At 43.1% G+C, this 23,708-nt stretch overlaps 1 protein-coding gene across 1 annotated transcript in view; it reads left to right on the forward strand.

Annotated features, from left to right (window-relative positions):
- COL4A2 (collagen type IV alpha 2 chain) overlaps positions 1-23,708 on the forward strand; it is a 191,437-nt gene that overhangs the window by 96,056 nt on the left and 71,673 nt on the right. The window contains exons 15-24 of the mRNA XM_080997344.1: positions 887-949; positions 1,984-2,028; positions 2,537-2,590; positions 4,312-4,378; positions 5,224-5,325; positions 16,778-16,933; positions 18,657-18,749; positions 21,749-21,912; positions 22,918-22,990; positions 23,088-23,194. Of these exons, the coding sequence (XP_080853470.1) occupies positions 887-949; positions 1,984-2,028; positions 2,537-2,590; positions 4,312-4,378; positions 5,224-5,325; positions 16,778-16,933; positions 18,657-18,749; positions 21,749-21,912; positions 22,918-22,990; positions 23,088-23,194 (924 nt within the window). The remainder of the gene's footprint in view (positions 1-886; positions 950-1,983; positions 2,029-2,536; positions 2,591-4,311; positions 4,379-5,223; positions 5,326-16,777; positions 16,934-18,656; positions 18,750-21,748; positions 21,913-22,917; positions 22,991-23,087; positions 23,195-23,708) is intronic.

The following is a 23,708-nucleotide window of genomic DNA, read 5'->3' on the forward strand; positions in this document are numbered from 1 at the left end:
CCCTCTCCTGGCTCAGACTCAGCCCTCCAGTTAGTTCCTGTCAGAAGACCTTCCCCAGACCCTCCACCCGCTCTTCCTAGCCAAGCTGCGAGGCTCCTTCCTCTGGCTAGAGAGTCTCCTCCGAGCGGATGTGCCACTTGGATCAGAGCCAGTTCTCCCTCAGTCAAATCCTCTCCTCATCCCTTTCTCCCATCTCAACCAAGCCCTGTCCAACTTCTTCCTCAGAAACAGCGCCTGTCATTTTCCCTCTGAAAGGGCTGCTCCGCCCCTCCCCTCTGGCAGCCAATCCGAGAGAGGCTCTTGCCCTCTGCTGGAATTTTGAGGCGCTTTATCACCCATCACAACTTCCTATCTCTATGCAAAGTTCTTCCTGCTTGGCTCAGTTGTAATATAAGCAGGACTGGAGAAAACTGCTTTAAAGCAGCAGCAGACAGCAAAGCTCACTGGGGAGGCTTCCCTCTCACACTCTTTTTTGTTGTAAAAGGGAGGCCTGTGCTTTAAATGTGAACAGGACAAACATACGCTTTAGAGAGTATGTTTGGCCCATACTTGTTCATGGAAATGCTCTCTCTGCTATTGTCAAGATCCTCTCCATGCAATTTGATTGTTGGCATTCATCTGTCTTGAGAGACAATGGAGTATGACTTCTGGGGTGAAGTCAAACCACTGCATTCGTAGTACAAGCCTGGCCTGTATGTCTGGAGGTCCTGGGCGGCCCAGACAACGGGACCCATCTTTCAGCCTCACCAATGGGGTCCAAAGGAAAGCAGAGCTATATGTTTGGCTGCAGGAGTTGCCAGAAGGAGCAATGCGTACAATTTGATTATCGTGCTAAATCTAATTGTGATGTTAAATCAGAGCAAATAGTTCTTTCTTTCTTTGTTAGGGTCATCATGCACTTTCAGCAGAAAAGGGAGAGGAAGGAATAACAGGCTTTACAGGACAAAGAGTAAGTATCTGGTCAAAATAAGGAGCAAATTGTTTGCCATTCTCAATATGATATTTTCCCTGTCATTCTACCAGACCATCAGAGACTGTCACAATTAAATGTTACATTTTGGGTGGTGTGGATTTAGAAAAGGTCAAATTTTATTTTGGGTGATACTGTTGGTTCTGGGTTTTTACCATATTTGGCATCAGAAATGAATTCCCCCCATGCTGGGATAGCTCCATCTGTAAAGCATGAGACCCTCAGTCTAAGGGTTGCGAGTTCAAATAATGGGGTAGAAATTAATTATTGTTGTTGTTGTTGTTGTTAAAGCCCCCCGTTAGTACCCTGGATTGCAGAGGGTTGGACTAGATGGCTCTTATGGTTCTTTCTAACTCTACAAGGTGGCTTCCTCACTATTGACTTTCAGGGGAAATAGAAAAAACATTCCTGTTCACCAGGGCATTTGATGACTGGTAATTACACAACAAATGTGAAATTAGTAACTATGAGGACATGTATTTGTTTTTATATGTTTTTTAGTTCTAACTTATTTTTAAATGGTTTTATATGATTTTGTTTTAGATTGTTCTGCTTTAACATTTTGATAGTTACTACCCTGGGGATGCGGGTGGCGCTGTGGGTTAAACCACAGAGCCTAGGACTTGCCAATCAGAAGGTCGGCGGTTCGAATCCCCGCGACGGGGTGAGCTCCCGTTGCTTGGTCCCAGCTCCTGCCAACCTAGCAGTTCAAAAGCACCTCAAAGTGCAAGTAGATAAATAGGTACCGCTCCGGTGAGAAGGTAAACGGCATTTCCGTGTGCTGCTCTGGTTCGCCAGAAGCGGCTTAGTCATGCTGGCCACATGACCCGGAAGCTGTACGCCAGCTCCCTCGGCCAATAAAGCAAGATGAGCGCTGCAACCCCAGAGTCGGCCATGACTGGACCTAATGGTCAGGGGTCCCTTTACCTTTACTACCCTGGGCTCCTGTGGGAGGAAGGACAGGAAAACAAACAAACAAACAAATAAATAAATAACCAACCATGATTTCATAGGGTTTGCCGGGAATCAACGGTCTCACAGGAACAGAAGGGGATGTGGTAAGTTTGTAGCCCTGAAATCAGTTTGTGGCTTGGATCTTGAAATAAGGAAGTAGCTGGAGGGGAAATTCCCATTCCATCTCCTTCCCCTCCCCACTTGTGCCCTCCCAAGGTGAGGGGAAGTGGACTTAGCTAAGCCTGGCAGGACAGCTTACTGTATGGTATTAACCTCTTCATGCATTCATTAGACTTTTGCATGTTGGTTATATGAGGCTGTGTGGTTATCCCACACAGATTGGATGAAAACAGTTCAAGCGCCCTGTGGAGCTGCTCCTTTAGCCGAGCCAACATAATGGTCTTAGTTCCCACCTCTTCCTCTGCTGCAGTGCATACTTGTGCAATATCCAGAAAGTTTATCTTAAAAAGGTGACAGTGGCAACTAACAAATGGGGGGGGGGAGAGAGAGTTTAGAGAATGAATTTAGGTGAGAGGGGAAGCATGAAAGATTGTCTATGGAGTTTTGATAAAATCATGAAAGTACTTTCAGTTGTTTTGAACTGTATTTCAGGGTTTCCCAGGACCTGATGGCTTCCCTGGCATACCTGGTCAAAAAGGAACTAAGGTAGCTTGTTATTCTAGTATGTTGCTTGCACAATATTAATTCCAGGGATAGAGCAAGTTGTATAGAAGGGCTCTTTTCAAATTCTGTGCTTCATTGGTCAATAATCCCAAGTGTTGTGGCCTGGTGAAGGTGAGAAACATCTTGTAGGGGATCACCTGTGCACTCCTTCATTGCTTCACTATACTCCGGACCCCATAGGAAAGCACAAGAGAGCCTGGCCAGTCATGGGACCCAGGCAAGAGGTACAACAACTGCATAGCACCCAAGCGCAGATGGAAGAGTGGGGCTTGGGTAAGCCAGACAATCCCAGTATGGCAAATAAAACCAAACCTGGACATTCCAGGCAGGAAGGAAGATGCAGCCCATATGTCTACTGCAATGGAGGGGGTTGGCCTGAGTGTCCATGGAAGGAGAGACCTGCCAAGAACAAGCTGGAGGGATGTCAGTGGGTTGGTTCATACAGTCAGTGTTAGCTGTATTTAATAAGTGATAGTTAAAGCTCAGGCATCTGGCTGACAATCACTTAAACAGAATTGTTAAAAGCACCAGTGAGAGCTGCTGAGCCTGGGATGCAGCTGAATGTTTTGCCACTCTTCTCTCTGTAGCTTCTGGGTATTGACAGCTGCTTAAGGAGAAGGTCCAGGGTCACACATAATCCAGTGGTAAATGTCCAAACCAACTGCAAACATTAACTTGAAAGCAACTCTTAACCATAGTTAATAAAGCATAGTTAAGATGCTGGGCTAGGTTCACAAATAACGCTAAATCATGGTTTAATAAACAGTGGTTGAAAAAAGCATGGTTTAAGTTTTATGTATGAACTATGCCTGTGAGAGGTCCATGAACTGCCCTGTCTGCTGTGGAAGATATGTTTGTACACTGGTGCTGACTGCTTTCCTTACCAGCAGAGCCCATCCCAGGGTGGAGCAAGTGGTGCCCAAGACAGCGCAGCTTGATAAAATTGGAACTTTTTATGTTACATTACTCTTTATTTATTTTGCCACCCAAAGGCCCCTAAGTAAACCACAAATTCAAATACGAACAATACAAATGAGAAAACTTCAAGATAAGAATATCTTAACATTTCAAAAAATGTTTGGGGTTGTGGGGTCAGGCAGAGGCCTTCCTTGATGGTTCCAGCCCAGTCTCTCCCCTGTCGCAGAGCTCACCCTCTTACCTCCTGCCCTTGCCATTCTTCTTCCACTCTACCAGCAATGTGAAAACCCCTGCTGTGTCTGAGCTCCAAATTCAGACTCCATTTTATGTTAGACTTAAGTATGTCTTTTTAACTTAATTACCATTTTAAGCCTGCCTGAAAAAAGCTGCTGTATTTGTTACTCTTCAACAAGTATTCCGAGTGAGTAAATGTTATTTTTACCTTTTACAAAAATAAAAAGAAAAGAAAAAAGAAATACAGCTTCCATCTTTAATGAAGATAGGAGGTTTCAATGTGTTGCTCACTCCAGAGGAGATGACACTCCTAAAATATATTTATTTTAGCAATAATTTACTTTGGTACAGACATTCTAACTCACATGGATCATGTGCAGAAAGATGACAAAGAGAAATTACAGAAATTTGTGGGGAATGAGAGGCAATCTTAGACATATTCCTGTGACATGAGGGAGGATGTTTGTATTTATTTTATTTGTTCAGAATAAGGAAAGTATTTTACATGCAACCACAAATAAAACCAGTGAACTGAATTTGCATTTACACAGGGAGAGCCAGGAGACAAAGGTGCTCAAGGACCACCAGCTTATGCGCCATATCCCAAACTAATAAAAGGTATTGCTTTTCAATCCTTCTTCTGATTTTTTAAAAAAATGAGGTGATAGTAGTCGTATCTTGATAAAAATTCCACAGGTGCCAGCACAAAATGGTTGTAATTGGTGTGGGAAAAAGAGGTGCTGGCACTCCATGCCATTGAGTACAGTCACAAAACCCCTTCTTTTAGTGCAGCTGAATATGTTTGATGCAGCCTACTATTTTCATGCAGTAAAGTGGGGTGGGAGTTGTGACATGGCTGGCTCCTCTTGGGGCAACTAACTTTCCTCAATGTCCACTGCTTGGGAGGCATGTGCATTGCTTTGGTTTAAGAAGGCAACATCCCTATTAGAGTATATTGTGTGGCAGTATGAAGTACTTGCCAGGGTTATTAGTGCAGTGGCCAGAATAAACTTTCCTGGCTCTTACATATGCAAGGATGGCATACTAAGCCAAACCATGACGAAAAGTAACTGAACGGTCCAAATCCAGGAAATGGAGCTTATTGCGGGTGAGTTTAATAACTCAATGTGGGCACAGAGCTGTGTACCCATATCCTCCCCACTTGTCACAGTCCATGCCACAATGGGGAAACCAGCATTTCCCAAGGTGTGGAGAGGACTCAGTGACATTAGATTTGGGGGACTGGTGGGAGATGGAGAAAGCGGGTTACAGTATGGGCTACAGAAATTTAATGAATTCCTCTTCATGGACCTTGATCCAGCTGGGTTATGGTTGTGAGGGTGTTGTACTCTGAGAATGTGTAGTATGCAAGCAAAAATGGGTAGTGGCTAAATGCCCATTTGGGAGACATGATAAATCTCTATATCTGTGTCTTTAAGCCTGTACTTTGGGGATATTTTCAGGTGCAAGAGGTGCCTGGGGACTCCCTGGTGCTCCTGGGCCCGAGGGTGACCAGGGCGAGCAAGGCAGTCCTGGAAGTGCTGGTCCACAAGGATCATCAGATGGTAATTTACAGCCACTTTCTTACTCCAATATTGACTTGGGAATAGTAAATTCACTTTTTTCACATTCACATTTACATTATTTTTATTTCATTCTCATATTTGTTGCTCTTATCTGAATCTCAGCAAACAATTATGCAGCTTGAATCATCTACAGCAGACATGTCCAACGCATCAATTGTGCAATGGATTTTTGTTGATCGTGACCAAGGCCTCAGCACGCCTCCGCCCACCGCCCTCTCTCATGGTTGCCAGGTGCCCTCAGCACATGCTTAGCCACAACTGGAGCAACTCCGCATGGGCAGTCGAGGCTACATTTAGCCAGGCTGCTGCAGCAAGTGCTCAGGCTGGCGCTGGCCATCTCAAGCATCCAGCTGCAGGCTTTCCCCAACGGCCAGTCAGGTGACTGGCCCTGAAAGGCGAGAGGTGCCTGCCTCTGCCCCCTACAAGCTGCAGCCCCGGGGCAGGGAGGCAAAGATGAGGCGCACAGGCTCCGCACAGGCTGCAGCGCTGCAGAGGCACCCAGTCAGCCCCTGCAAGCCAAGCCCCAGGGCAGGGAGGTGCATGGACTCCACCTGCCCTGCAGTGCTGCAGAGGGAGCCACGTGAAGGGCAGCGTTTGAGAGAGACAATTACATCCCTAATCCCCCTCCCCCCACCCGCTGGTTCCCATGGAAAGAAAATGCCCTCTCCTTCCTAGTTGTGCGTGGATGCAGAACTTTCCTCACCTTTCCAGCTCCAGCCTAGCTGTGTTTACTCGAAAGTAATCTTCCGGGTTGGCGCCATCGGCAATGGCGGAATTCCTCTGACAGGGAGGAATTTGCCCCGTGGGAAACTGGGTCTGGCCGCCACGGCGAAGGCGGAGACCCGCAAAAAATCACAGGCGGGAGAAGCCTGTGAATGTGGGACTCGGTGGGCACCCTTTGCGCCTCCCCTACTCGTGGGGAAACCCGGTTTCGGGGGTCCAGAGCGACGTGGGGTGAGTGGCGCGGTGCTTCAAGTCGTCTGCTTCTTCCATGGAGCGAAGCCACATAGCTGTTGCCGGAGAGCGCTGACTTTTTCCTGTGGACAATTCGACTCTAAAGTAATTACCCGTGAGTAGAGCTGAAGCGGGAGAATTGGATTTTTAAACGTATAATTTGGTATCGTAACGGGGAGGTTCAACACAGGAAGTCCGCCTTCCCCTTTTGTAAATAGACTGAAGCAATGAGGCTGCAAGCTGAAGTCTTGGAAAGCCTTTTCTAAAAGAATAAATCTCCACTTATCCTCCACTTAGGCTTATCAGAGTTTGCAGGGCAGCAGTTGAAGAAGGAGCAAAAAGGGTTTTCTTGTGTGTGTGTGTTTCTTTGTGGCTGATTGGCTGCTCTCCCTGTGCAAAGGTCAGAGGGGGCAGGGTTTCTGTTGAGGCAGGTGATTAGCTGTGGGAGGAGCTTATCAGAGTTTGCAGGGCAGCAGTTGAAGAAGGAGCAAAAAGGGTTTTCTTGTGTGTGTGTGTGTTTCTTTGTGGCTGATTGGCTGCTCTCCCTGTGCAAAGGTCAGAGGGGGCAGGGTTTCTGTTGAGGCAGGTGATTAGCTGTGGGAGGAGCTTATCAGAGTTTGCAGGGCAGCAGTTGAAGAAGGAGCAAAAAGGGTTTTCTTGTGTGTGTGTGTGTGTGTGTGTGTGTGTTTCTTTGTGGCTGATTGGCTGCTCTCCCTGTGCAAAGGTCAGAGGGGGCAGGGTTTCTGTTGAGGCAGGTGATTAGCTGTGGGAGGAGCTTATCAGAGTTTGCAGGGCAGCAGTTGAAGAAGGAGCAAAAAGGGTTTTCTTGTGTGTGTGTGTTTCTTTGTGGCTGATTGGCTGCTCTCCCTGTGCAAAGGTCAGAGGGGGCAGGGTTTCTGTTGAGGCAGGTGATTAGCTGTGGGAGGAGCTTATCAGAGTTTGCAGGGCAGCAGTTGAAGAAGGAGTTTGATCCATCTTTTAGATTTAGGGGAGCTAGTCTCAAACGTTTGTTGGGGGAGACCTAGGTTTTTTTGTGGGGGGAGTTATTTTTCCTGTCTTCACGCTTTTTATGATGGAGGACCGCTGTAGCCACCCCCAACGACACGTTCTCAAGATGGAGGGGGAGGGAACAGCTGCAGTTGCCTGCGGTTCCTGCGCAATGTTTGCCATTTTGCCAAAGGTTGCAGGCAGCTTTACCTGCAGCAATTGCATGTTGATTGCCCTCTTAAAAGACAAAGTCCAGCAACTGGAGGAACGTGTAGCTACGCTCCAAAGAATTAGAGAGCTGGAGCTCTTCTTGGAAGCAACAGAGCACACCGTCTCCACCAAGGAGGAGACAGGGGACTCCCCTGAGAAGGACGCTAGTTCACCAACACAGGAGCCAGATATATGGAGAAACGTGACTCAAAGAAGTAGAAGGCCCAGGGTTCGCTCTGATTGTTTAGAAATACACAATCGCTTTGAGGTCCTCTCCCCTAGCATGGAAGACGAAGAGCAGACTCCATTTGAGGATCTCTCCCTCATTACAGTCAATCAGGTATATGAAGACGAGCAGCAAAGTCAGTCCTCAGGGAATGTGCAGGCGACCTTGGAGCGGACAGCTCACAGAAAAACCCCGACCAAACCTAAGAGGAGGCGTGTAGTGGTGATAGGGGATTCCCTACTGAGGGGAACAGAAGCAGTGATCTGTGGGCCTGACAAGATGTCTCGGGAAGTGTGCTGTCTCCCCGGGGCTAAGATCCAAGATGTAACTGAACGACTGCAAGGAATCATAAAACCCACTGACAAATACCCCTTCCTCTTGGTTCATGTGGGAACCAATGACACTGCAAGCAATAGCCTCCAGAAGATCAAAAGAGACTACGAGGCTCTGGGCAGGAAATTGAAGCAATTAAATGCACAAATTGTGATCTCATCTGTCCTCCCAGTTGAACGACGTGGCCCAGGGAGAGAGGGGGAAATAGTGGAAGTGAACAGCTGGCTTCGCAAATGGTGTAAACAGGAACGGTTTGGATTCTTAGATCACGGACTGCAGTTTCTTGAAGATGGACTTCTGGCAAGCGATGGGCTGCACCTCACAACGGTTGGGAGAAATGTTTTTGCCAAAAATCTCAGAAACCTCATCAGGAGGGCTTTAAACTGACCAATGTGGGGGAGGGAGACAGTGCTCCTGAAGGTAGGAGTCTATCAATTGATGAAGATGATCATCCAAATGTCATAGACCAAATGGAGCAAACAGCACACAGACCTAGTGGTGGGAGGAAAAAATCCTTAAATAAGAGACACGGGGGAATGATTAATGGACTTCAATGTCTGTACACTAATGCGCAAAGCATGGGAAATAAACAAGATGAGCTTGAGTTCTTGGTACAGCAAACTAAATATGACATAATAGGCATCACTGCAACCTGGTGGGATAAGTCCCACGATTGGAATGTAATAATGGGGGGATACAATCTATTTCAGAGAAACAGACCAGACAAGAAAGGAGGAGGAGTGGCGTTATATGTCAGGGATGTGTATACCTGTGAAGAGATCCAAGATTTAGAACCTCAAAGCCAAAGTGAGAGCATTTGGGTCAAAATTAAGGGAGAGAAGAATAACAGTGACCTCATTGTGGGAGTTTACTATAGATCCCCAAGCCAAACGGAGGACATAGATGATGCCTTCCTGGAACAGATGGCCAAGCATGCAAAAGGAAGGGAGATAGTAGTAATGGGGGACTTCAATTACCCGGATATTTGTTGGATGTCAAACTCAGCCAAGAGCATAAGGTCAAACAGATTCCTCACTGGCCTTGCAGACAACTTCATTGTCCAGAAAGTGGGAGAAGCAACAAGAGGAATAGCCATTTTAGATCTGGTCCTAACCAATGTTGATGACCTGGTTAGTGGGGTAGAAGTGGAAGGATCATTAGGCGCGAGTGATCATGCTCTTCTGAAGTTTACTATACAGCGGAAAGGAGCAGCCAAGCATACTAGGACTCAATTTCTTGACTTTAAGAAAGCCGACTTCATAAAACTTAGGGAAGTGCTGGGTGAGATCCCATGGACAGTAATACTAAAAAGAAAGGGAGTTCATGATGGCTGGGAGTTTGTTAAGAGGGAGATACTAAAAGCACAACGTCAGGCAATACCAATGAGACAGAAACATGGAAGGTGCCTAAAGAAGCCAGGGTGGCTATCTAAAGAACTTTTAACTGAGTTAAGATTTAAAAAGGATGTGTACAAAAAATGGAAAAGGGGGGAAACCACCAAAGAGGAATTCAAACAAATAGCCAGCACGTGTAGACACAAAGTCAGAAAAGCTAAAGCACAGAATGAACTCAGGCTTGCTAGAGAGGTTAAAAGCAACAAAAAAGGCTTTTATGGGTATGTCAGTAGCAAAAGGAAGAACAAAGAAACAGTGGGGTCACTCAGAGGAGAAGATGGTGAAATGCAAACAGGGGACACAGAAAGGGCTGAACTCCTCAATGCCTTCTTTGCCTCAGTCTTCTCCGATAAAGAAAACAATGCCCGACCTGAAGAATTTGGAGCAAATGATTCAGCAAAGGAAACACAGCCCAGAATAACTAAGGAGATAGTACAAGAATACTTGGCTAGTTTAGATGTATTCAAGTCTCCAGGGCCAGATGAACTGCATCCAAGAGTATTAAAAGAACTGGCAGATGTGATCTCAGAACCACTGGCAGTCATCTTTGAGAATTCCTGGAGAACGGGCGAAGTCCCGGCAGACTGGAGGAGGGCAAATGTTGTCCCTATTTTCAAAAAGGGGAAAAGAGAGGACCTAAATAATTACCGCCCAGTCAGCCTGACATCAATACCAGGGAAGATTCTGGAGCAGATCATTAAGCAAACAGTCTGTGAGCACCTAGAAAGGAATGCTGTGATCACCAATAGTCAGCATGGATTTCTGAAAAATAAGTCATGTCAGACTAACCTGATCTCGTTTTTTGACAGAATTACAAGCCTGGTAGATGAAGGGAACGCAGTGGATGTAGCCTACCTTGATTTCAGCAAGGCATTTGACAAGGTGCCTCATGATATTCTTGTAAAGAAGCTGGTAAAATGCGGTCTTGACTATGCTACCACTCAGTGGATTTGTAACTGGCTGACTGACCGAACCCAAAGGGTGCTCATCAATGGTTCCTCTTCATCCTGGAGAAGAGTGACTAGTGGGGTGCCACAGGGTTCTGTCTTGGGCCCGGTCTTATTCAACAACTTTATCAACGACTTGGATGATGGACTCAAGGGCATCCTGATCAAATTTGCAGATGACACCAAATTGGGAGGGGTGGCTAACACCCCAGAGGACAGGATCACACTTCAAAACGACCTTGACAGATTAGAGAACTGGGCCAAAACAAACAAGATGAATTTTAACAGGGAAAAATGTAAAGTATTGCACTTGGGCAAAAAAAAATGAGAGGCACAAATACAAGATGGGTGACACCTGGCTTGAGAGCAGTACATGTGAAAAGGATCTAGGAGTCTTGGTTGACCACAAACTTGACATGAGCCAACAGTGTGACGCGGCAGCTAAAAAAGCCAATGCAATTCTGGGCTGCATCAATAGGAGTATAGCATCTAGATCAAGGGAAGTAATAGTGCCACTGTATTCTGCTCTGGTCAGACCTCACCTGGAGTACTGTGTCCAGTTCTGGGCACCACAGTTCAAGAAGGACATTGACAAACTGGAACGTGTCCAGAGGAGGGCAACCAAAATGGTCAAAGGCCTGGAAACGATGCCTTATGAGGAACGGCTAAGGGAGCTGGGCATGTTTAGCCTGGAGAAGAGGAGGTTAAGGGGTGATATGATAGCCATGTTCCAATATATAAAAGGATGTCACATAGAGGAGGGAGAAAGGTTGTTTTCTGCTGCTCCACAGAAGCGGACACGGAGCAATGGATCCAAACTACAAGAAAGAAGATTCCACCTAAACATTAGGAAGAACTTCCTGACAGTAAGAGCTGTTCGACAGTGGAATTTGCTGCCAAGGAGTGTGGTGGAGTCTCCTTCTTTGGAGGTCTTTAAGCAGAGGCTTGACAACCATATGTCAGGAGTGCTCTGATGGTGTTTCCTGCTTGGCAGGGGGTTGGACTCGATGGCCCTTGTGGTCTCTTCCAACTCTATGATTCTATGATTCTATGATTCCACCGGTAAAGAACATTTAACCCCCCTTGGAGGCAGGAGAAGAGGGGGAGAAGTTGTGGACTGAGTATGCCTGCAGGAGAGAGTGAGGAGAGCTAGAATTCCGCCGCTCTGACCCTGGAAACGGGCTGCTAGCAGGATTGACGTCCTTTGGATGTTCATTGATAGCGCTTAGAACGTTCATTGACAGCTAGCTAAATAAGAGAAATACATTGTTTCTACTGTCTCCGGCTGTTTGTAAAAAGGAGTAAAGTAACTGAAAATTGAAACTAACTTTGGATTGTTGGAACTGTGTTTAAAAAAGGACATTATTGATTAATACAAAATAACATAAATAGAAACTGTTTCCCCCTAGTGGAAGCCTTTGAAACTGGTTGCTTTACAAAGGCTACACAGGAAGATATTGAGTAATAAAAGATTGGGCCAAGAATTCATCTCATCAGATAAAGTTAAAAAAAGAGGAGTGGTCCTTTATGTAAAGGAGAGCCTATCACCGAAATTCTTATTTAAAGATGACCAAGGAAGATTTGTAGCAATTGAAATTCAATCACAAGGAGAGAAATTTTTGATTGTAGGTATTTATGCACCAAATGAAGGAAAATCGGAGTTCTTTAAGAAGCTACATGAGACTCTGATGGATTACATGGATTATAATATGATCTTGATGGGAGATATGAATGGAGTGGTGTCTACAAATATGGACAAGGCACAGAGACAGGTAGTCACCAAAGATGGTAGGCTACCAAAAACTTTTTTTGACATGGCTGAAAATATGGACTTAGTTGACATTTGGAGAATGAAGAACCCTCTGGGAAGAGAGGGAACTTTCTTCTCTGAGGCTAAAATGACATGGACAAGAATTGACCAAATCTGGGTAACCAGGGGATTGGCTCCGAAGATCAGTAAAGTGGAGATTTGCCCCAAAACTTATTCTGACCATAATGCGGTGAAGATGGAAATGAAATTGACGCCAATTGGTTCCTTCAGATGGAGGATGAATGACACTTTGTTCAGGAATGAAGAGGTGACCAAGAAGGCCCAAAAAACTCTAAGAGACTATTTTGAGATAAACATGAATACCACAGTGGAAAAAAGAGTAATTTGGGACGCAAGCAAAGCGGTTATGAGAGGATTCCTAATACAACAGAATGCAATTAAGAAGAGAACTCAGAATGAAAAAAAGGATAAAATCCTGGGAAAGATAAAGGAAGGAGAGAAGAAACTGAGAGCAAAACCAAAGTCACAGGAGATTCTGAAAGAGATAAAGTTATATCAAGTACAATACGTGAAGCTGATGAATCAGGAAATAGAATGGAAGATTAAACAGATGAGGCAAAAGACATTTGAATCGGCAAATAAGTGTGGAAAACTGTTGGCCTGGCAAATGAAAAAAAGACAAAAACTCAATACTATTACGAATTTGGAAGTGGAAGGAAAGAATATACAGAACCCAGTGGAGATTAGGAAGTGCTTCCAGAGGTATTTCAAACAACTTTATACACAGGAGAAGCAGAAAGAAATGGACATTGATTGATTTTTGAAAATAAATGGATTACACAAAATTTCTCAGGAAAAACAGCTAATGTTGAACCACAAAATAACGGATCAGGAGGTGGAAGGGGCCATCCAGAATATGCAATTAGGTAAATCTCCAGGGCCAGATGGTTTGACTTCAAGATATTACAGATCCTTGAAAGAATGGTTAATACAACCATTGAAGGAAGTCTGCAACGAAATATTGGAAGGGAGAAAGGCACCAGAGTCGTGGAAAGAAGCCTACATAACACTTACACCGAAAACAGAGACTGAAAAGACACAACTTAAGAACTACCGCCCCATATCGCTGCTTAATGTGGATTACAAAATTTTTGCAGATATTTTGGCTAAAAGATTAAAAAAGGTGCTGGTAGAAGAAATTCATAAAGACCAAGCAGGCTTTCTCCCGGGCAGACATTTGTCTGATAACATGAGGAATATAATTAATATTCTAGAAAAACTACAAGTGAATATCAACACTAAGGCAGTTTTGATATTTGTGGATGCAGAGAAAGCCTTTGACAATATTTCTTGGAGTTTTATAAAGAAGAATCTACAGGGGATGGGGGTAGGTCAAGGGTTTGAAAACGGTATAGGTGCAATTTATTCAGAACAAAAGGCAAAATTAATTGTGAACAATGTAGTGACAGAAGAGTTTAAGACTGAGAAAGGGACACGGCAAGGCTGCCCAATTTCTCCATTGCTCTTTATATCGGTCCTTGAGGTTTTGTTAAACATGATAAGAAAGGACCAAGAGGTTAAAGGTATACAAGTGGGAGCTAAACAGTACAAACTGAAAGCATTTGCTGATGATTTAGTATTGACTTTACAGGAGCCAGAATCCAGTACTAAGAGGGTATTGGAACTGATTCAGGAACTCGGACAGGTAGCAGGTTTTAAGCTGAATAAAATGAAAACTAAGGTCTTAGAGAAAAACTTAACTGTGAATGAGAGAGAGAAGTTTCAGGAGGAGACAGGATTAACACTGGTTAAGAAAGTGAAATATTTAGGGGTTAACATGACTGCCAAAAATGTGAATTTATTTAAGGATAATTATGAAAAATGTTGGATCAAAGTGAAAAAGGATTTAGAAATATGGACAAATTTGAAGTTATCATTGTTAGGTCAAATTGCTGTGATAAAAATGAATGTGCTGCCAAGGATGTTGTTTCTGTTCCAAGCATTACAAATTTTGGATAAGATGGATTGTTTCAAGAAGTGGCAGAAAGATATTTCCAGATTTGTCTGGCAGGTCAAGAAGCCTCGAATAAAATTTAAGATATTAAGTGATGCTAAAGAAAGAGGTGGATTTGCCCTGCCAGACCTTAAACTTTACTATGAATCAGCTGCTTTTCATTGGCTGAGAGAATGGCTGCTACTTGAAAATACTGACGTGTTGGACCTAGAAGGTTTCAATAATGTATTTGGTTGGCATGCATATTTGTGGTACGATAAGGTAAAAGTACATAAAGCATTTAAAAATCATATTGTTAGAAAAGCATTGTTTAATGTTTGAATAAGATATAAAGATTTGCTAGAAAAGAAAACCCCAAGATGGTTGTCACCAATGGAAGCGAAGGCACAGAAAAAACTCAATATGGAGGCCAAATGGCCGAAATATTGGGAAATTCTGGAACAAGATGGAGACAGACTAAAACTGCAGAGTTTTGAAAAATTGAAAAATAAAGTGCGAGATTGGCTCCATTATTACCAAATAATGGAGGCATACAATTTGGACAAAAAAGTTGGTTTCCAGGTGGAAAAATCAAAATTGGAAACAGAACTGTTAGATCCAAAAATTAAGAATTTGTCAAGAATGTATAACTTGCTGTTGAAATGGAACACTCAGGATGAAACGGTGAAATCAGCTATGATTAAATGGGCACAAGATGTTGGACATAATATAATGATGGCTGACTGGGAACAGTTATGGACCACAGGTATGAAATTCACGGCATGTAATGCCCTAAGAGAAAAGTTAATGAAAATGATTTACAGGTGGTACATGACACCAGTCAAGCTTGCAAAAATTTATCATTTGCCCGACAATAAATGTTGGAAATGTAATGAGACTGAAGGTACATTCTTTCACCTTTGGTGGACATGCCCAAGGATTAAGACATTCTGGGAGATGATTTATAATGAATTGAAAAAGGTATTTAAATATACCTTCCTGAAGAAACCAGAGGCCTTTCTCCTGGGCATGGTCAGCCAATTGGTGTCAAAGAAGGATAGAACTCTTTTTATGTATGCAACAACAGCAGCAAGAATACTTATCGCGAAGTATTGGAGGACACAAGATTTACCCACCCGGGAAGAATGGCAGATGAAGTTGATGGACTATATGGAATTGGCGGAAATGACTGGCAGAATCCGAGACCAGGGAGAAGAGTTGGTGGAAGAAGACTGGAAAAAGTTTAAAGACTATTTACGGAAACACTGTAAAATTAATGAATGTTAGAAAAATGTTGGAATGAAATTATATGGCTTTAGTAGAAATGTTACAAGGAATTAAGTATAAATAGATTAATAGAGTATTAAAGGGAAAAATAAGGTTAGAACGTGTTAAGATAATTATAGGATAGAAAACAGAGGAAGATGGAAAAGAATTGCTGAAACAATTAACAGAAGTGGAATACAAAAAGGGAGGTGGGAGGAGGTCGTGGAAATAAGTGAATGAAAGATAAGATACTGAAATTGTTTGATTTATTTTAAACTGTTTTTGTTTTGTTTTGTTTTGTTAGTTTAATGTATTTAATGTGTTTTTATGTGTCAATGTTATGTAGTGTTTTTCTATTGTGTTGTATTGTATTGTATTGTTTTTGTAGTGTATAATTTGTTAGAAAAGTAATAAATATTAATTTTTTTAAAAAAGAAAGTAATCTGCTGCCCCCCCCCCCCCAGCTCTTCATTTGGTAAAGGAGGAATTGGACATTTCGGAGCTTCCCATGTGCGCCAAGGGCCTTGGGAGGGGGCTGGTGTGGGAGTAATAATTTGTTATTTTTTTCACCATCATCATAATTTATTATTTATACCCTGCCCATCTGGCTGGGTTTCCCCAGCCAAATATAATATATTTAAATTGAAGAATGACAATGGGAGAGTGTGGTAAATCACTGCCAGTTTTTTGTATTGGATAGATCGCAGCCTAATGGAAGCTGGACATGCCTGACTTCATATCAGCTCTGGCAGTGATTAACTTAGAAAAATAATGAAAAACACCTTTTGCATTCTGTTTTTGTAGGAATTAACCTCACTGTACCCATTAGGAATGGATCTGGACTTTTGGTTCTTTACAGAACTATGATTCTACCATTATTCACAATCTATACTTTCGTTTTTTAAAAAAGAGGCACTTACTATTAGTTAATAGACAATGCTTCAGCTGAATTATAGCTAGGACCAATGGACATTATGTTATCTCTGAAGTGCTAATACAGTGCTAAGTGCTAATCTTTGTAAAAGATTGTGTAGCAGTTGCATGGTAAAGAAATATAATCCAGAGGCATTGGAGAGAGCAGTGGACTGACTTTAGGGTTACTGAGTTGTTGTTTGCAGTTTGGCTTTGGTCAAGTCACTTCGCCTCTCTTTCCTTTGTGAGTAAATGAAAACCCTAGTTTACCTATTCCATTCTTATTACTATTCTGATCAAAGATTTAGTGTCTGGGCATTGACAGGTATTTGAAGTACATAATTGTGCGTATCCCTGCAGCCTTGACATATGATATCATTTTTTTTTATCTAGAGCATTCTTAAAATAATGCATACCTACCTGCTTTCCTCATTTCAGATAACTCTGTGGGAAGAGGTTTGCCTGGAGAAATGGGCCCCAAAGGCCTGACTGGCGATCCAGGTTTCGCAGCTGTTTATCCAGGTCCTCCAGGATTAGATGGCGATCCTGGATTACAAGGATCACCGGGTGTCCCTGGCCCTCCAGGAAGTCCAGGTAGGAACCCAGAACTTTTAAAAGTAATTAACATTAAAAAGTTACATGATAGTGCTGACAATAATATTCTGGGAAATTTCCTATTTAAGCATTTTGAAACTATTTGAAAGACCAGTGAGAATTTTAAATTTTCCACTTGGTAATGAATCCTAAAGCAGAGGAGTTTGGATTTGGATTTGATACCCCGCTTTATCACTACCCGAAGGAGTCTCAAAGCAGCTAACAATCTCCTTTCCCTTCCTCCCCCACAACAAACACTCTGTGAGGTGAGTGGGGCTGAGAGACTTCAGAGAAGTGTGACTAGCCCAAGGTCACCCAGCAGCTGCAGGTGGAGGAGCGGGGAAGCGAACCCGGTTCCCCAGATTACGAGACTACCGCTCTTAACCACTACACCACACTGTCTCTCAGTGTGAAAGAACAAGACTTTTCTGTTTTGTACTGGTTGCATGGACTGTTGCATGTCAAAGCCCCAAGCCACCCCATGAGAATAAAGACATACGGACACAGAATTTTAGGTTAATGTTAATGGGCAAAATTTAGGCCACAACTTTATTGGTTACAGAATGTGAGCGGCATTGGCATCAACTGACTATATCTGACTCCTTCCCTCCTTGCAGGGAGTCTGGTAAGGGTAAGCCACCAGTAGGGGGAGCCCTGCCGATGTGGATCGACTCAAGCATCCCCTGGGTTCCCGCTGGAGTTGTGGCATGGCCCTAGCCCCTCCCCGGGCTTCGGACGAGATCCACACCCCAGGATTCCTTTAACGGAATACCCTTGAGCATGGGAGGGGCAGGTGATGGTCGCACCTCCCCTCCCCCACACATTGCTATTCCAATGCCTGAACGCCACACAAACCCAAAGCTCGCCGCCAATACCCTCACATCTGCAACCAACCTTTTATGCCTTTGATAATATCGGCCAACTAAACATTTTCGCCGTCGGAAAGATGAACGCCAACTGTACGGTAAAGGGCCTCGTTGTAAGCAATTCCTGGGTGGCAAATCACCTCAGGCAGGCAGGCAGGCAGGCAGGCAAGCAAGCAGGCTCAGGACAGACTGGGCAGCAGTCCTGGGTGTCCCTCTCTCACTCCTCCACACATGCCCTCCCTCTTAAAGTGGGATGCTCCCTACTTTATGTCACTTATGCATGTGGGGACAATATTCCCCCCTCCCATAATTTTTCTTGAGATTTAAAATTGAGATTGAATAAACAAAAATGGATATTCCAGACATATTGAATTCCACAGTGCCTTTAAAGGAAGGCCATTTCAGATAGATGCTGGTGATGCAATGCTGATAATGCTTCTTTGAGGCGATATATAAATTAATAATTAATAATAATGATATGGGAGTGTTTTGTGTGTTTTTCTTTCTGTGGATGCCCACACACTTCTAAATTATATTCATATGATTTGGAGACATAACAAATGGACAAAAGTGGATTCCTCAAAGCCCTGTGTTTGCAAAGAGACTTTGAGACTGGGAGAGTAAATACTCACCATCTACTACTCAGTGGTCTGGTGATCTCACCGCCCTTTCTACATATTATAATAGTCAATCTAGTTTTAATACCTATTATATGGACTGCTTATATTGACCCGTACTGCATATTTAATTCAGGACTAATTGATTATGTTTATTGTTAAAATGACCTAATGATGTTGCTTTATTTCCCTTCTTGTTACATTTGCAAAATCTAATAAATAAATGATCCCATTCTACAGATACTTCTGTTGCAGTGAAGGGTCTTCCAGGGTTTCCTGGTCCTCCAGGAAACCAAGGTTACCCAGGACCACGAGGGCAAAAGGGGTTGAAAGGTAAGGCACACGTGGACTGGTGCTTTCATGTGTTGTCTACTATAGATTGTCGTGAAAGGGAGAGGCTTAATTTGCACAATATCCTGAGACCAGACAACTTTTCTCCTTGATTAGGAGTCTTGTACTATCCCTGTCTCCGCCTTCCTCATTTAAAACCTTTCTTTAAAAAACCCTTCTTCCCTACTCATCAGCTATGCTGGTCCACAGAGCTGGACTGCCCTTCTGACTCTTGCGCAGAAGCCGAAGGGACATGTCTAAGGTGGGGAGTCGCCTGAATCAGCTTTGCTGCTCCATTGAGCCACATCGGGAAGCCTCTTCCCAGCATGTCAGCGGAGCTTGTCAAGGAAGCCGCTCAAGCCAGAGGTACAGTGTAGCTTGCACAGCTGACGTGTGAGAAAGCGGTGGCTTCTGCGCTACCTCACACATCAACTGCTAAGCAGGGAGGTCTTCTGCTCACGAGGAGACCCTCCCCAGAGCTTGAAGAGGATTTCCTCTTTGGGCTCTTGGAAGGGTCTCCTCGCAGACCAGGAATCTCCAGGGTGCTCCCCATTTCCAGGATCTACTTCCAGGTTCCAGCACCGACTGTCGTCTGTTTTTCAGATGTGAGAAATACTGTGAGTGAGGCCGTTGGATTTACTATTTAGGGGGTTTGATTATTTATAGTCAGATTCGGTTAACAAACCCTGCCCTGTGGGGTTTTCCCCCACTCTTCTTGGGGGTTGGGGGTCAACAGAACTCCCAGAACAGCACATAAGGGGAGGAGAGGGCAGGTTGTTCCATCAGGCCAGCAGAAATGCTTGCACTGATGGAGTAATCTGCTTAGTGCTGTGTTGAAGACCTCCCTCTGTTTGTGACTAATGACTGTATTTATGCCAGTTGTTTATGCCGCTTGTAATTTGCCATGTGACCTTATTGGGGGAGGTATAAATTTTAACAATAAGTAAAGCGTAATGCTGAAATAATTCATAATTCAGGACCCAGAAACCCCTGAAATCTCAATCCCATCTCAAGATTCCCTTATTTTCAGGAGACAAACTTTTTTGCAGCCTGAATAGTATTTACCTGTTTGGGACAAAGATTTGAACCAATTCAATAGTAGTATTAGTAGTAAAAGAAGAAAAAGAAGAAGAGGAGAGATGTTTCTTCACTTCTTGTCATCTCCCCAAAATAGTTTCCCCCCCCCAAACATACAAATAGAGATCTCTTCAACTTGCCATGGGATTCCAGATACAAGTTTTCAAAGTTAACATGTTCTGAATCTGGTCAGAACTCTAAATGTGCAAATAGCAGGTCAAAGTTGTTATCCTTATGCACCCATAAATTGAATCGGATAATTCTGAATAAACATTAAAGGTTTTGCTATAAAATTCCTGTGAATGGGGTTGTTATTGTGAATTTGCCTTACGGACTTGACAAAGATGTATGAATAGCCTAGGATTTGTTTCGATAGGTACCAATTGCTTTTTGATACAGGACAACTCTGCTATGTTCTGATTATCTGTTGTTATATTTTAAAGACAGTCTGGAGAGCTAAACTTCTTCAAGAAGGGAGATTAGTGTTGTAGGATTAGGAGTTTGGACAGGAGGAAGTTAATGGAGCCAGAAAGACAGTTATAATTCCCTTAATAGTTGGTGGCAACCTTACCAGGAACATATTTTATTAGGGGAACTATGGGTAAAATGGCCCAAGAAGGCTGGAAAAGGAAAAGAGAAATATTTCCTATTCCATCACCACCCCACTAGTCAAAGGAAGGGGTAAGCTACTTGTGAATGAAAAACAATAGAGGCCTGAGAGGGAGACAGAGAGAGCTGAGCTGAATTTTTAGACTCTGCAATCTAACAGTATTCAAGAATGTGGGGCATTTCTCTTGAGCGCTGATTTGATTCAAAGTATTGAATCCCCTTGCTCAGTTCCTGCTCCTGCCAACCTAGCAGTTTGAAAGCACGTCAAAGTGCAAGTAGATAAATAGGTACTGCTCTGGCGGGAAGGTAAATGGTGCTTCTGGTTCTCCAGAAGCAGCTTAGTCATGCTGTCCACATGACCTGGAAGCTGTACGCCGGCTCCCTCAGCCAATGAAGCGAGATGAGCGCCGCAACCCCAGAGTCATCCACAACTGGACCTAGTGGTCAGGGGTCCCTTTACCTTTACCTGTTTAGTTATACATTCGCAAATAAGCTTAAGCTAGAGGCCCAGAGGGTGGCAACGGACCTTTTCTGCAGTTGCTCCCTGCTTGTGGAATACTCTCCCCGGCCATCAGGCAAAAACTTTCCTCTTCAACCAGGCCTTTGACTGATGACATCCAATGCCTTTTTAAATGTGTTGTGGGAGTGAGGATTATTGGTTTGTTGTTGTTCTTATTTAACAACAACAACCATAATTGAAGAAAACAAACTCATATATCATTTTGTAATAAGCTTCCAGTGATCTGTTACCAAATGAAGGCAAAACCACTCCTGGGTAATCACTGCAGTGCTTGGAGAAGTGGTTTGCATGTATCAAGGTGGACACACTGTAAATTCTGCCTCTTTTACAGGGAAACATTATCTTAGAGATTTTTTGTAATTTACAGGAACAAGAGTGACTTCTTTTTTCATTGTTTTTATTGAATGTTAATATAAGCAAACAAGTTACAGAAAAAAGAAATGAAATGCTTTTGCTTTTAATTATAAGTTGTCACCATTGTCAATAAAGAAGAAGTATAGGATGCAGCAATGTGATTTATTGAGGCAATGATAAAACATAAGGAAGTGTAGACTAATTTATACCAAAGTTCCCATGGTAGAAATTACCACATTTTTTTTCAAAAAAAGAAGGTAAAAAATAACCTTAAATTATAGTAAATCCAGACACTGACGAAGCCCTCTGGTCCCTGAGGCACCAAAGGGCAAAGAAGCCGAGCTTGAGCACTTTAACCCCTGCTGCTCACTCTTAGCTTCTACAATATGCTTTCAAGAGGGCAATTCTTCTTAGGTCTCCTTCTCTGAATATTGTTTTGCAGGAGAGCCAGGAGATTGTAAATGTGCTGAAAGTACCGAACGAAAAAGAGGCCCTGCTGGGCAACCTGGTCCACCAGGATTTCCAGGTCCAATGGGGCCGGTGGGGAGAAAAGGAGACCCTGGTGATCAAGGCCCACATGGAGTGCCTGGCTTTCCTGGCTCAAAAGTATGGCATTTATGTTGTAACACCTTTTCCCATATCATTAAGTATGTTTCCTATGCAATTTATTTAAACAAATGTAGATTTATTTTGATTAGGTATATATGCCACCGTACCACACAAAAAAATCTCAATTTCACTTATTTAGGAAGGGTCCAAGCATCATTTTGGGAGCATAACACAAACTTGTCACGTGGGTCCACTTGTACACACATATCATGATCCCATTTGTACAATATTAATGAGTCATGAAAGGAATGACAGAATGACAGAGTTGGGAGGAGCCTCAAAGGTCATCTAGTCCAAGCTCCTGCTGTGCATGACTAAAGCATCTGTGACAGGTGGCCATCCAACCTCTGCTTAACAGCCTCCAAGGAAGGAGAGTACACCACATCCCAAAGTAGTTGGTTCCACTGTCAAACGGTCCTTACCATCAGAAAGTTATTTCTGATGTTTAGTCAGAAACACTCCTTTCTTGAAATTTGAATTAGTTCTTAATTATTTTGTTTTAATCTATTTTAATTACTGAGGATACTTTTGGTGTGTGTGTTTGTTTGTGTGTGATAATTCTTTTTTCAGTGCTCAGGCCAGTTTTCGGAATATTGTTTGCTTTTGTATGGACAGAGGTGTGGGTATTCTACGTTTTTACACACACTTGGCCTAAACCTAGGCCAAGCTAACCATTGCTTTCTAAACTTATTTGTAGCCTTGTGAAAAAATTTTTCCCATACTCTGCCTAATTCCCCTCACCTTTTAAGTATAAATATGATCATACTATAAACCAACTTTATGTGACATAGTCTGCCTGCAACAGAGCAATTACTTCTCTCACACACATACAGACACACAGGAAACTGATGTTGCCTCTTCATCCTTTCACTCTGAAACCTATTTTCTCTGCATCTTGTCAAGAGGGTTATTCCTTTTTCTTGCAAGAGGAAACGGGTTTACCCTTACACTTTTGTATGTTACTAATATGACTAACGTAATTCTCATAATCTTGACTATTAGGGATTGCCTGGTGTACCTGGGCCACCTGGACAAGAAGGGCCAAAAGGAGATTCGCGATATGTCACCACAAGAGGTATGGCCATAGCTCTGCGTTTCAATTTATTTTTATTTCTGCAAACGTACCACATTTAGCAGTAGTATATTTCCTATACGAGTTGTGTTTCACTTAGGTGCTAAAGGAGACCAAGGAATTCCAGGAATTCCTGGATATAAAGGAGAAGATGGTTTGCCAGGAAGAGACGGCACAGATGGTTTACCAGGACTACCTGGGCTTCCGGTAAGCAACCACTTCACCTTCTTCTTATCAATGTGACAAAGAAGAGAATTCTTTAAATTCAGGGATGGGGAGTCCATAGCCTTGCAGCTGTTTGCTGGTCTAACACTCCTCATTCATCATCGCTAACCATTGCAAATGTCCTTTCTGTGGTGACTCTGGAATGCCCTCCCCAAAGAGACATGCCTGGTGCTGGCATTACAATATTTTTGGCACCATGCTCTTTGCCCAGGCATTTTAGGTTGTATTTTGAAATTTTTCCCTATTCTACTCCTTAGTTTTACGGGTTTGTTTTAGCTTGCCTCTTACCTTGCTGTATATTGTTATATTTATTTGTTTAATTTTTAAGAAATATTTTAAATAAAGGATAAACAACATCTGACAAGCCACTGTTTCCTCTATATTAATAGGTCACATTGAAGGCCATTTGTTATTCAGACATGGTCAAAATAGATCTCTGTAGTGCTGGTGTAACACGGTGGTTTCTCTCATATCCTTGGCATAGCAGTAGGTACTT

The sequence above is a fragment of the Podarcis pityusensis genome (assembly GCF_964106645.2).
Source record: "Podarcis pityusensis genome assembly, chromosome: 3".
Classification (NCBI taxonomy): Eukaryota; Metazoa; Chordata; class Lepidosauria; order Squamata; family Lacertidae; genus Podarcis; species Podarcis pityusensis.